A 12456-nucleotide genomic window follows, 5' to 3' on the forward strand; every position below is an offset into this window, starting at 1 on the left:
CTGAGATCCAGGGAATTTAGAATTTTTTTGCTTGTCATTCACATTGTGATTTTAGAGTATATTCATTTAAATTTACATAACTTATGTATAAATACAGTTTGGTTGCCAGATTGAAGTCCTTGCCAAAAGGAGATGTTCTATGCATACACCTGAGTAGGAGGCACACACAACTTCCTCAATGAACTTTCCCTTTTGGGTTTTTGTGTTTCTTTCCTATTCCCTTGAACTGTTTTTCCTTTCTTCATTTTAACACACAGAAATATTTGTGTCTGATGTAGTTTTCCTTTCATTCATTAGCTCTGTGGGCAATAATCCCATTTTCTTTTTGCTAGGTAAAATCAGACTATGACCATCTTCGAGAAACCCTTGTCAGACTGACCAAAGAACGAGATTTGGCTGTAAAGGGAAAACACCAGCTCCAAGCCAAGCTGGAGAACTTAGAGCAGGTCCTAAAGGTATGTATGATGACACAAAGTTGAACCACTCAGTACTTCTACTGCTCATTTATTGTTCCTGCTGCTCATTCAGTGAGTCACAGAAATATAAGTGAATTGCAAACTCAGGGACTGAATATTAGTTATGATAAAACATATGGAACACAGCAGATCAGGTACCTACAAGGGATCTCAGACTGTCAAAGGAGAGGCATCGTTAGAGGTCTTTATCTGACACTTTGTGAGTAATTGAATGTAGGTTTCCACTCTACAGTTACTTACTTGAAACGTGAAAAGAGGATGAGAATATGAACAACTGCCAAGATATTTTCCTTTGGAGAGAGCTATGTCTGCCAGATAACTGGCTCCAAAATGTTATTGTCACTCTGTAAATCTCACTGTTCTGAACTTCAAAAATTTTCCTTCACTGGAGCAAAAATTCTCTGGTGAATACAGAGATCCTGGTTTTTCATGTTCAGTACTTGTCCCCCTTGAGCAGAACCTTTCTGAGCTGGCAAAGTACCTTGAGCAGACTTGAAACCCTACAGCTCCTTTTTAGCACTACACCAACCCCAAGCAGATGCAGTAAATCACATATTTCATGTGTGTCCTCATATGCTCGGGAAATTAGTGGCTTGAAAAAATGGTTTGCAGCTTTCCAACCATTGGAAAGTTTTGAGAAATATTTAGCCTAGTTTCCCTGTCTAAAAAGAAACTTGGTTTCTCTTTTGAGAAATTCAGGAGGTATCAACAAAGCAGAAAAGGGAAGATGAAGAACTGCTGAAGTAGCTAACTTCTGAGAATTTTCACAGTGCCTCTCCCGTAGAAGAGTTCTGATTTTCTGATGTGTTCAGCCAGCTTTTCCCATTCATCCCCTGCAATGGTGCTCACCCATCTGCGAGCACAGATGAGAAGCCTTTTGATAAGAGTACTTGGGTGAGGATTAAATTTGCTCCCCATTCAGCATCATCTATGAGTTCTGTCTCGTAAACAAGACTTTGGTACTTGAAAGCCGTTTGAGTTTCTTCTAGCACTAACCAGTTGCACATTAGAGAACTGTGAAGTCACTTCTATAGGAAAGAATGAGGCTCTTTGTTTTGTTTGCAGCTGTAGGTACACAGTGCAACAGTTGGAGCCAGAATGGGCTATTCATTGTCAGATCCCCCTGCTGCCCGTGAGGAAGCAGGAAAAACAAGCACCATTTAAGCAGGTCCCTCGTGTGCTATTGCAGAAACAGTTTGTACTATACAGCTGTCTAGCTCTGTAGTTTGAAAGAAAACTGATAAATGTATGATGTCCCTGGACCTTTCTGTGCTGTGCAGCAGGATTCTTGCCTTTGAGCTGAAAGATACACTGAAGACCTTCATGCTTTCTTTTTAGGACAGAGCATTATTTGACAACTGTTTGGGAATTGAAGCCCCTACTGTAGCTTTTCTGTGCTCTTTTAAATGTGGATTTGCCTTCTGATGTTGAAGTAGCATCAGATATTAGGACCTCAAGAAAAGGTGCAAAAGGGAAGTGCAAATTTACATGTCACAAAGTTCTAACCTGCCTTACATTAAGGACACCAATAGCAGGGACAAGTGGATTGCCACCACCTACACAAACCATGGCAATGGGATCATAGTGGAAGAGAGTCCTGAAGGAAGATGCAGAAAGAATTCAGCAGCTCAGAGCTTTCTCCCTGCTGTTGTTCTAGTGCTCTCTGCAGTTCTCCTCCACTGCCCTAAGCTGTACTTGGGCTTGGAAGAGGAAATGTTAGCATTTTCACTGCCCTAACCTGTGCTTGGGCTTGGAAGAGGAAATGTTAGCAGCTGATGAGCAGAGAGGAAGCACAAGATAGATTTGCAAAGAAAACCAGTTAGAGAGCAGTGTGTGAAGAAAGGAATTGCTTCTGGTTTGGGGCAGATTTAACTGCTGTGCCAGGGGAGGGACAGATGCTGGGGTGAAGAGCTCTTTGCTGTTTTAAATACTAAGTAGATCATGACAATACTAAAATGACTGAGAGACATTTTTAGGTTAACATAGATGACCAAATGGTCTTTTCTGACCTTAAACTCACTGAACTCCAGATCATTAAATACATATTTTAGGAAACAGAGAAATTCAAAGCTGGGGAGAAACACAGATCACGGATCACAATCTGTTTCTTTGCATTTTATAGATTCGCTGCATGCTCACAGTATTAATTATTTATTGATCTTTACAAAGGGCTAGAAATGTTCTGTAGTAGCTTTTGTAGAAGCAGCAAGAACTTAAAAGTCTCAAAATATGCAGTACCAAATCTGGCACTAAATCTTGAGAGAGTGAAGTGCGACTTTTTTTTTCTTTTCTCCCTGATAATTAAAGGTTTTAATTAAAGGTGTGAGAATGACTTGATTGCCTCACCATTTTTGGTTTTTGAGAACTGTGCTGGTGCACCATCGGTGTCAAGTGTTGCATAAGATGTGATGGAAGCTGCTGAGCTCAGTCACTGTAGCTTCATGCTAATTAAAATCATGAGTAAGACCAGTTAGCAAAATAGGTTATTTTCATTCAGATAAGATGAGAATTGGAGCCATTATTTTTGGTCATTATGAAATACTGAGAATAGATTCATTTAACTTTTGTGCAGTATGTGCACAGGTCAGAGATGTCTCCAGTCACAATATTGAATCCTCACAAAGCTCCTAGAAAACAAGTCATAGTTGCAAGTCAAAGCTGATGAATTGGAAAATCTTTTTTTGTTGCTGTTGTTTTTAATCAAATGAAAATAAATAAATCCCAAGCAGAGACCAAGTATTGGAGTGTTGGAGATATTTCTGCTTCCTTTGCAAACATATCCAGCCTGAGAGACATCAGCCTCCCTGGGCTGTCCCTCTTTGTTAGGAGTTACATGCAGCAGATAATAACAGCTCATTAAAGGTTAGAAATGTGCTTGATAAAATTTTCTCTTGCAGACAACAAGAGGTATTTTTGGGCTGTTCTTGTCAATTTTAGCCATGCATTTGTGTTTCCAAGTGCTGATTTCTAATAGGTTTGTGTGTAATAACTCCTGGTGCTGCAGATAAGACATTGTGCCTCTGCTCTGAGAGTATTATGGGAATAATATGTAATTTGGAAAATAAAAATCTTTAATACTGGTTTCACCAGAGAACAGATCAGAATCTAGAAAGAGATCTTTCTTAACTCCCATTTATTAAGAGGGTGCTTGAAAGCTACAATGATGTGGGGAGAATAATATTAACCTGTAATGAAAAAGATTTCTATCTGCAAAGGGTATCGTGACATTGTTCAGTTTGTGCTCTTCCCAAGAACCTTTCTCATATTGTTTTGAATCATTAGCAGCAAATGTACTTTAAAAGTTGTTTTTGAATAGTGCATAGTCCCTGTTGTCCAAATCCACCTGTGTTAGTTTTGCTCTGTCTCCTTTGCTATAAACAATAGACAGAGATCAGCAGAGCTAAGCTATTTCTTTTGGGTCATCATTTGCAAAACAAATCACAAAAGCATATCCTAGATAAAAAGGCATTTAGGGAATTATCAAGAACATTTTTTTCCACGCTTTAATTTTTCAGCACAATACCACACAAAAAATGTGTGCCTGATGGATTATATGGGTCCTGCTCACTTGTGCATCACCAAGGCCACATTGCTGGCAATGTCAGTTGTGTATCCTAAAGGAGTTTGCTGTCAAAATGCCTGAGTTTAGCTTTGGCAATATGCCTCAAAGTCCTGACCGAATTGAAATCCTATCCAATTTCCCACTTGCCTACCAGTGATACCAGAGAGCTTTTCTGTTGAGATGAACCTTTGCATCCCTGGGAATGGTTGCACATTTGGCTGCAGGTGGACTATGTTAAAGTGTCCTGATAGTTTTGCTTCTTCCCTTGAAACAGCATATGCGAGAGGCTGCTGAACGGCGGCAACAGCTGGAGTTGGAGCATGAGCAAGCCTTGGCTGTTCTCAACGCCAAACAGCAGGAAATTGAGCTCCTGCAGAAGGTGAGTGGGGCAAGGGAGAGTCAGGAGAAATCACAAGTTGCAGGGACAGAGTACACGCCATGAAATGGATCTCCTGGCTTGAAGGAATTTAAACCACAGCTGCCAAACTGGTTCCTGTTCTGGATTGTTCTATGTGATTATATCACCCTCTGCAACTCCCTGACAGGAGGTTGGAGTCAGGTGGGGGTTGGTCTCTTCTCCCAGGCAACCAGCAGCAGGACAAGAGGGCACAGACTCAAGCTCTGCCAGGGGAGGGTTAGGTTGGATATTAGGAAGAGATTTTTTAGGGAGAGAGTGCTCAGGCATTGGAATGTGCTGCCCAGGGAGGTGGTGGATTCACCATCCCTGGAGGTTTTCAAGCTGAGATTGGATGTGGCACTTAGTGCCATGGTCTAGTAACCATGGTAGGGTTGGACTAGATTGATGATCTTGGAGGTTTTTTCCAACCCAGTTGATTCTATGATTCTATGTTGCTGATGCAGCATTAACAAGTGGATGTTTACTCTACTAATTGACATATAAATGTTCATGCCAGTGAAGATTAACCTGACCCCAGTATATCTAAGTGTTATTTCCCAACAGGGAGAAAACTGATACAAATTCATGTATTTCTTCTGTATTTCCATTGCTTCCCTCTGTATTGGGCACAGGGATATTTGTGCATTTCTTACAAGTCAGGAAGGAATCTGGTCTTAATTTCATCATAATCACAATATGAGGTCTCTACCATTTCCAGTTTGCTGGAACAGTTAACATTCTCACTGCCTTGTGACCCTGTGTGATCTCTCCCTGTCCTTATCTCAACCCATGAGCCTTTTGGTGCATTTTCTCTCCCCTGCCCAGCTGAGGAGGGGAGGGATGGAGCAGCTTTGTGGTCACCTGGTGCCCAGCCAGGGTCAACCCACCACAGCAAACTAAATAGTGGTTTAAGTACCTCATTTCCAAGGTCATTCTCTAATTCACATATCACTTTAAGACTTTTTTTTTTCATACTGCAATTTCTCAGTATTCATCATAATACAAAAAAACATGATATTGAGTTTCAATCTTACCAGAGTCACTTAAAGCTGAAATTGTCTCAGTGCTAATGTTGATTTTTCCAATTGCTGGACTAGATTAAAACACAGAAATAATACTGCTAATGATAATTTCATAGAGAATTGGCATGGAAGGACATTCTTAGCAGAATACAAGATGCATCTAATATAGTTTGCTTGAAATAGAAAGCTGCAGTTGACCAAATGAAGTGTTTCTGTTAATTTTCTTTTAGTCTTTCTCCATTAATGCATTTAGGCACGTTTCAAAATGCCATTTCTAGTTATATTCAGCTGTTATTGTTAGAACTTCCTCATAAATTTTGGACTTAAATTTCCTGGCAAAGCAAAGAAATCACAGAAAGGTACAGCATTTCTTGCTAATTTTTGTTACATTCTTGTAATGAATCCCCATTTGTTTTGGCAACAGGAGACGAATCTCTGTCCTACTCTTTTCTCCAGTCACTTCTGCTAAGCTGCAGCATGACAGATGTCAAAAACAAATGAGGTTGTATTGTATTTGGTATTTGGCTCAATGCAACTAGCTCAGCATTAAATTCTTGTTCAGTGGACCTGATGTAGCAAGAAATCCAAGATCCATTATGATAAAATCATTATCTAACAATCATTTGCCACAAAGTTCCACTAGAATTTTACCTTGGAATTCCTATAGTAAAATCCACCCTAACAATTCATCTATGCATTACTTAAATGCAGTTAAGAAATAATTCACCCTTCTTACTGCTTTCATTCCTTAGCCTGAAATATTCCACTTAGAACTTGGCACAGACACTTGTTTTCACCCTGAAACATCTAATTCTTTATGTGATTAAGTTGATATCGTGTCTTTTCTAATCATTTTTGCCTTTCATGATGAGGATCTGGGACAACTTCAATGAGCATTCTACCATCACATCTCTTGACTAAGTTTTCATGTAATGCTCAGTCTAGACACCACTCAGAAAAAAAAGAAGAGCTTTTGGGATCCCAGTTTGGTTGAGATGCTTAGTTGCTTTTATAATGCTATTATTAATGGTGTGGAATAAGAATGAAGAGCAAATTGTTACAGTGTATGGGTAGAAGAGGCAAAGTATTCAAAACATTGATAGATTTTGGGAGAATCTTGCACTGTTCTACCTGATAAAGAGATGCCCAAGCTACCTGTAGTTCTCTAGGTATGGTAGTGGATATGAGCATAGACTAATCTGTCTTGCTTTAACCTCTAGATTTCTGGGTCCCAACACCTCCTTTTCCACATGATAATGCAGTGTATATTGTCAGATAAATATCTGAAATAAATCTGTTACCTCAGTAACTGTAACACTTCCAGCTTTAAACAGGAACTGCTGGTTCACATTCCATCCAGAACTGACCTCACAATGTGCCTTGTACCTGTGTGTTAAATTCTCTCTTCCATTTCTTTTTATTAGAGTCACCCAATTACTTGAAAAAGTAATTGTGAAATTCAGGTAGTAACTGTGGGCAGTAACAGGATGACATTTCCCAGCACATCTGGTTACCTTATATCTTGTAAATGTGCTGATGAACCCCCAAAATGTGCACTTCAAAGCAAAGCAAGTACATCCTGATGCATTCACTGTCACATTTTGAATATCAATAAAAACTCCTTGTCTTTTTAATCCTCATACAGACTGCTCAGAGTTTTCAGCCTAAAAGGAGGAATATTGTTCATCAAGTTTTTGTGTTTGATGGAGAATCAGATCTTTTTTTTCCTTAAGAAAACCTTAATACAAGGCAGGCTGATGTAAAAGAGAGATAGCTATTGATGCAGGTTTTCAAATAATTTATCCAGAACTCATATTCTGGGTAGATTTTATTAAACTTGTAATGAGGGATGACTCAAGGCTTTCTATTACCTGTTATCACATGTTTGCTGATGCTCGTGGAGCCAATATTTTATCCAGTGCTAGCAGTGAGACTTATTAAGGTAGTACAGGAAGAAATATGACCATGCTGACAGGATCAAAGGAGGCTTTATTGTCCTGCATGGCAGTGAAGTATAGTTTGGGTATATGTTTTTGGTTGTGACTTTATGGCCTGACCCAGCCTGAAACCAATAACAGAGTAGGGTAGTCCTCATAAACGAGGGAAATGAAGTTAACGTTGCTGTATCTGTGTCTATCATGGGAATATCTGGCCCATTAAATTAGAAAGTCTGTGGGAATGTTGTCCTCCACTAACAGGAGGGTTTTAAGACTGATGAGGAACATGCAGAATGACAGAATGGTTAACAAAATTTGTGCTTATCTTGGGCAAACTTCAATAAAGGAGGCAGTGAAAAACTTAAATGGAAATAAAGTGAGGATAGCACAAAGTTACTGAGTGCTTTTCTTTTGTTTTAAGGCTTATGTTTTTCCTGACCAAAATTTGATAACTGAATTTCTGAGCTATATAAAATGCACTTTTCTGCTCTTATTTACTCCCTCTCTTCATCTTTGAATCAGCTGATTGCACCCTAAACGTTGCACTCCTGTTTACAGACAGACTGTGCTGTGGTTTCCTTGAAGTGTTTTGTGAGCTCTTTTTTTTTGATGATAATTACTGTTGCTTCATTAAAAGAATGAGCTTCATTTTTTGTCTTGCTTTCTCCCAGCTCATACAGGAGGTTTCTACACGATGAACCTCCTTGATGTGCAGTAACAAACTCCATTTCAGTTTGAATTTAGAAGGCCTCAGAGCTATTTATGATGTGATCTTGCAGCGTGTTGAACATGCTTGTGTTGGTCCAACAAAATACCAAAGCTATTAAGCTTTGCTGAGATTCAATCTCCTAAAAATAAGCATTTATTTCTGAGGCTTGGAAACCAAGCACTGGAGTAATACTGGCAGAGCCTCCCCTACGAGACTGTAATTGGCTTGGGATTTGAGTATACAGTATGCTACTTGATGTGGTTAGAGCACATTATATGTGGCATGACTAATTGATTTTTTCCTTTTTCCTCTTTTTTTTTTCCTTTTTCTTCTTCCATAAAAGGCTCAGGTTGAAGCTAAGAAGGAACATGAAGGAGCTGTTCAGTTGCTAGAGGTAAGATCCTCTGTGTTACCTTTGCTTGTTAATGTTCCCTTCTGAATGTGCTAACTTTACAGTATCATCACTTGTGAAAGTTTCAAGTTATATGTAGGCAGAGAGGTCTGGGGTTTTGGTTTTTTTTTTCTTCTAATATATTTGCATCCTTTAAGGTTTATAATTCAGTCAGCAATGCATTAAGCTGAGCTGCTGGAAGTGATGTGTGTACCTCAGTTTCTTTGTTAAATACTGTTAAAGGAAGTGATTACTCATGAGAATTACTATTTATTGGGCTGGAAATATAACTGCAAATACCAATCAGTTACCTATGATTCCTGATTAAATTCTGTGTAACAAACATGTAAAATCAACATGTAAAATCAACATGTCAAAGAACCAAAAATGTCAAATCTAATGAAACAATTTAGATACTTCAAAAACCTTCCAAGGGTGTGGTAGAGAGAGAACACTTCATTTTTCTGCCTGAGGAAAAGAAAAGGCATTAAAAGGTTATTAAATCTTATCATACATATCCTAAAGAACACACAGTACCATGGAATGATCAGAGCAAGTGCATCGTCAATATTTCATGTAGAAATCTGATTTTAGCAAAAGGTAATTTCTAGTCTTTTTTCCTTCCCACAGTATTTCTGTGTGTGTTCTTGCTGGTCATGCCTTGGTGAATGTTTTTTTTTTTTTCTGGTGCATTGATCAATGTAAAAAATAATGAAAAGAAATACAGAAAAATTACTTAATGAAAATGAAAGCATTTGGTTATTTGTGTCTATAAAAGTGAATATTCCCACAGAATGTGCTTTACTCATTGGCTTTGGTTATCATCATATATGTTAAGTTTGTTTTAGCTCTCAGAATATAAGATGAAATTATTCTTTAATGCTTGGTGAAAAGTATATGATGCAGAAAAACCTAATTAGAAACAAGGCAAATGAGACTATTTACCCTCCTCAAGCTAAGCACAATTCCTCGTTAGCTGATTTGTCTGCGACCTCTAATTTGCATAACCCCAGCAAGGGTTCCAAAGCTTTTGCTTTTTATTGCCACAAGTGCATTAATTTTTAGCATTTTGTTTCCTGTGCCTTCTGCAGTTTGAGCTCAGCAGCAATATTGATTTCTGAAGCGTGGTTTATGTTAATGCATGTTTTTACACATGGAACTGTTCTAATAGACTTTGCTTTGAAATGTAAAAAAAAAAAAAAAAAAAAAGTATTCAAAACTGTTTTGATTTCTTTGTTTATTTCACATCTCTTTGTTTACTGTGTCTTGTTTGGGATTTATTGCTTTGCACTTCATCCAGAACACCTTGGACAGCATGCAGGTATTTTAGGGCATAAATTCTCCTTTTCCTGTCCTGAATCCTGCACTTTTCCCTTTCAGATGAGTACGATAGCCCTGCCTAACCTTGCATGGGATGCGTGCTGGAACCATTGTTATGCAAGCATGCTTGGCATTTATTGGCCTAATACCAAATCATCCAAATCAGAACTTTTTATTTTTTTTCCTACAAGAGATTAATCTTCAAATGTGGCATGATTTAATGAGAACTCAGCTCCTGGTTTGGACAGTCAATTTCTTATGAGCATGCCCAGTAGGAATGGTTTGGTAGTTGATATTCAAGATTGTAACTTTCTGACTATGTGGATTTTGTCTGAATTCAGATTGTTTCTTTGCTCCTATAGAGCCAATAATTGCCCTGATCTGAGTCACCCAGTGAAAGCCATTGCTGCTGTGTAAACAGTTAAACTACTACATGAAATCTCCATAGCAGAATGTGTGTGAGCTAATCACTAGTCTGAATTCAAACCTGTCCACTTGGAAAGTTGCTCATCATCTTACCTGTCTTGTGTGACCAGTATCTGTCTTGTAATGGATGAAGTCTGCTTCGTTTTCATTGAAGAAGTCCTTTTAATTTTAGAAGTAGCACTGTGTATTGTATGAGAAACTTGGCAAGTCCTAAGTGACAGACATTCAATCTGGTCTGCAGCAGAGAATGTCTTCATACAACCACTGCTAGAGGCAGATCCAGCTTTAGGGAGATCTGGTAGACTTGGCATCTCTGTTCCATGGTTATTAGGAGAGATTATACAGGAGGAAACATGATACAGAATAAAACTTCAGATTTCTGAGACTGTAAGCACATGCCTTACTCTGCAGTGATGTACATGAATACATAGATTTTCTACAGTGAGGTGAGTCTGACAGGGAACCAAGCACATGGCTGAAGTCAAGAAACAAAGATGAGCATGGGGATGCCTCCTCTTAGCTAGACTGTGGATCTTATGGTAATATTTTCTTTATTCAGTACCAGCTTTGTGCTCACTCCTAACTCACAAAGCAGTTAAGGCATTTTTCTTCCAGGCTTCATACTGTTGGGGAAGAACAACTTGAAATTTCTACATGCTCAAAAGGAAAGACAAAGAAGATCTATACCAAAATGCAAAAAAAAAAGTTTTTAATTAATGAATAATAATACATTAATATTTTTTCCAAAATATTTTTAAGGCAACCTTAGCATCTTGTTGAGGTCTGGACTGTGATGGTTTTGTTTCTTGTTTTATGCTAGAGTTTCCATAACTGCATGTGAAAAGGTCAGTATGTATTCTTAGAGAGCTGAATAGTTCCTCCCTAAACTTCTCATTGGAAAGAGGGAACTGAAAAACCCAAACCAGTTTACAGCTTTGTGTCCTTGGTGTTCTTTAAAAGTTGTCCACAGATGCTGTTTTCATGCAGCAAATTAACAAGTAGCAAAGGTTCATGTTTTGGTTCCAAACCACAGTAAAAAGATGAAAGACAAAAAAACCCTAAAATCCAAGCCTTTAATGTTTGTGTAAAATTCCCACAGTGTCTCTGCTTCTTATTGTTTCCTGTTTCCTAATTGGTCAGATGCATATCCTGAGACTTCTTTAGCAGAAATAAATTCATTTGTGTGTTATGAATACAAAGAAATTTTATTGGTAAAATTCACTGTAGCTTAAAAAAAGTATTTGTTGCAAGAAAAGGAGCAAACACTACCACCTTCTATAGTAGAAAATCTGGATTTTTGGCTTCTTCTGGATACTACAAGTGTTTTATTTATCTTTAGCTAAGATCTTTCTATAGGTGCTGTGTAACACGTGTTGTTTTCTCGATATGTAAAATGTGCAGTTTTTCTATTTCTTTATCTTTAGCTAAGATTTTTCTATAGGTGCTGTGTAACACGTGTTGTTTTCTCGATATGTAAAATGTGCAGTTTTTCTTATATGCACTAGAATGCTTTTTTCTCTTAAACCCCCCAAACTTTGAGTTCAGTTGAATGAATCTAACCAATCCCCAGACTTCCTTTGTTAGTACAGTTGTTTAACTAGGCATATACTATCAAAGGGGTTTTTAGTGAAGGAAAGTGATGCTTGTTCATCATAAAGCACCAGATCAGGATATGATGCATCAGCTTTTCATATAAGCAGCCTATTACTGCCCCTGCTGAGCTACTTCTGCTTGCAGCACTTGGATCACAGCACAGAGACATGGATTCTCCCTGGGTCTCCAGTGGCATTCCCTCTGGCACAATTCCAGAGCACAGACCAACTGGTTGTCCCTATGTGAAAATCAGACCCCACAAATGAAACTCTCAGGAGCTTTTCTGCTTCTTCAGTCTTTGCAAGAGGTGTTAATCTGTTCTTTCCTAACTCTCCAGAAACTCTAGATGTGTGAGGTTTGTCTTCAGGAATATTTGACAGCATATGCAATCAGATACACACCTGGTTTATGAAAGCAGATTTATATGCCTCATACCAAAGGCAAATATCCTTAATTTAGTTGGTGTAGTGAATGTGTAGATTTAGATAAATGGCTTTTTTTCATGCTATAGTGTTTTCACTAGACTTTATATGTTTTGAGTAAAAGTTGTAGAAAAAATCTTGAATTCCCATGCCCTTTCTCATTTCTTTCAGTCAGGGAATCTTTCTTTCACCTTACCCATT

General features: G+C 38.3%; 1 protein-coding gene across 3 annotated transcripts in view; it reads left to right on the top strand.

Moving 5' to 3' along the window:
- Positions 1–12456, top strand: part of RIMBP2 (RIMS binding protein 2) — a 131322-nt gene that overhangs the window by 78107 nt on the left and 40759 nt on the right. Inside the window, exons 3-5 of one of the 3 annotated variants that reach the window (XM_009070805.1) lie at positions 333–455; positions 4313–4417; positions 8447–8497. In XM_009070805.1, coding sequence (XP_009069053.1) covers positions 4316–4417; positions 8447–8497 — 153 coding nt within the window. In that variant the 5' untranslated portion in view covers positions 333–455; positions 4313–4315. Of the gene's footprint in view, positions 1–332; positions 456–4312; positions 4418–8446; positions 8498–12456 lie in introns of those variants that run through there. The other 2 variants (XM_009070812.1, XM_009070820.1) reach the window with 2 other exon arrangements.

The sequence above is a fragment of the Acanthisitta chloris genome, unplaced genomic scaffold (assembly GCF_000695815.1).
Source record: "Acanthisitta chloris isolate BGI_N310 unplaced genomic scaffold, ASM69581v1 scaffold2110, whole genome shotgun sequence".
NCBI lineage: Eukaryota > Metazoa > Chordata > Aves > Passeriformes > Acanthisittidae > Acanthisitta > Acanthisitta chloris.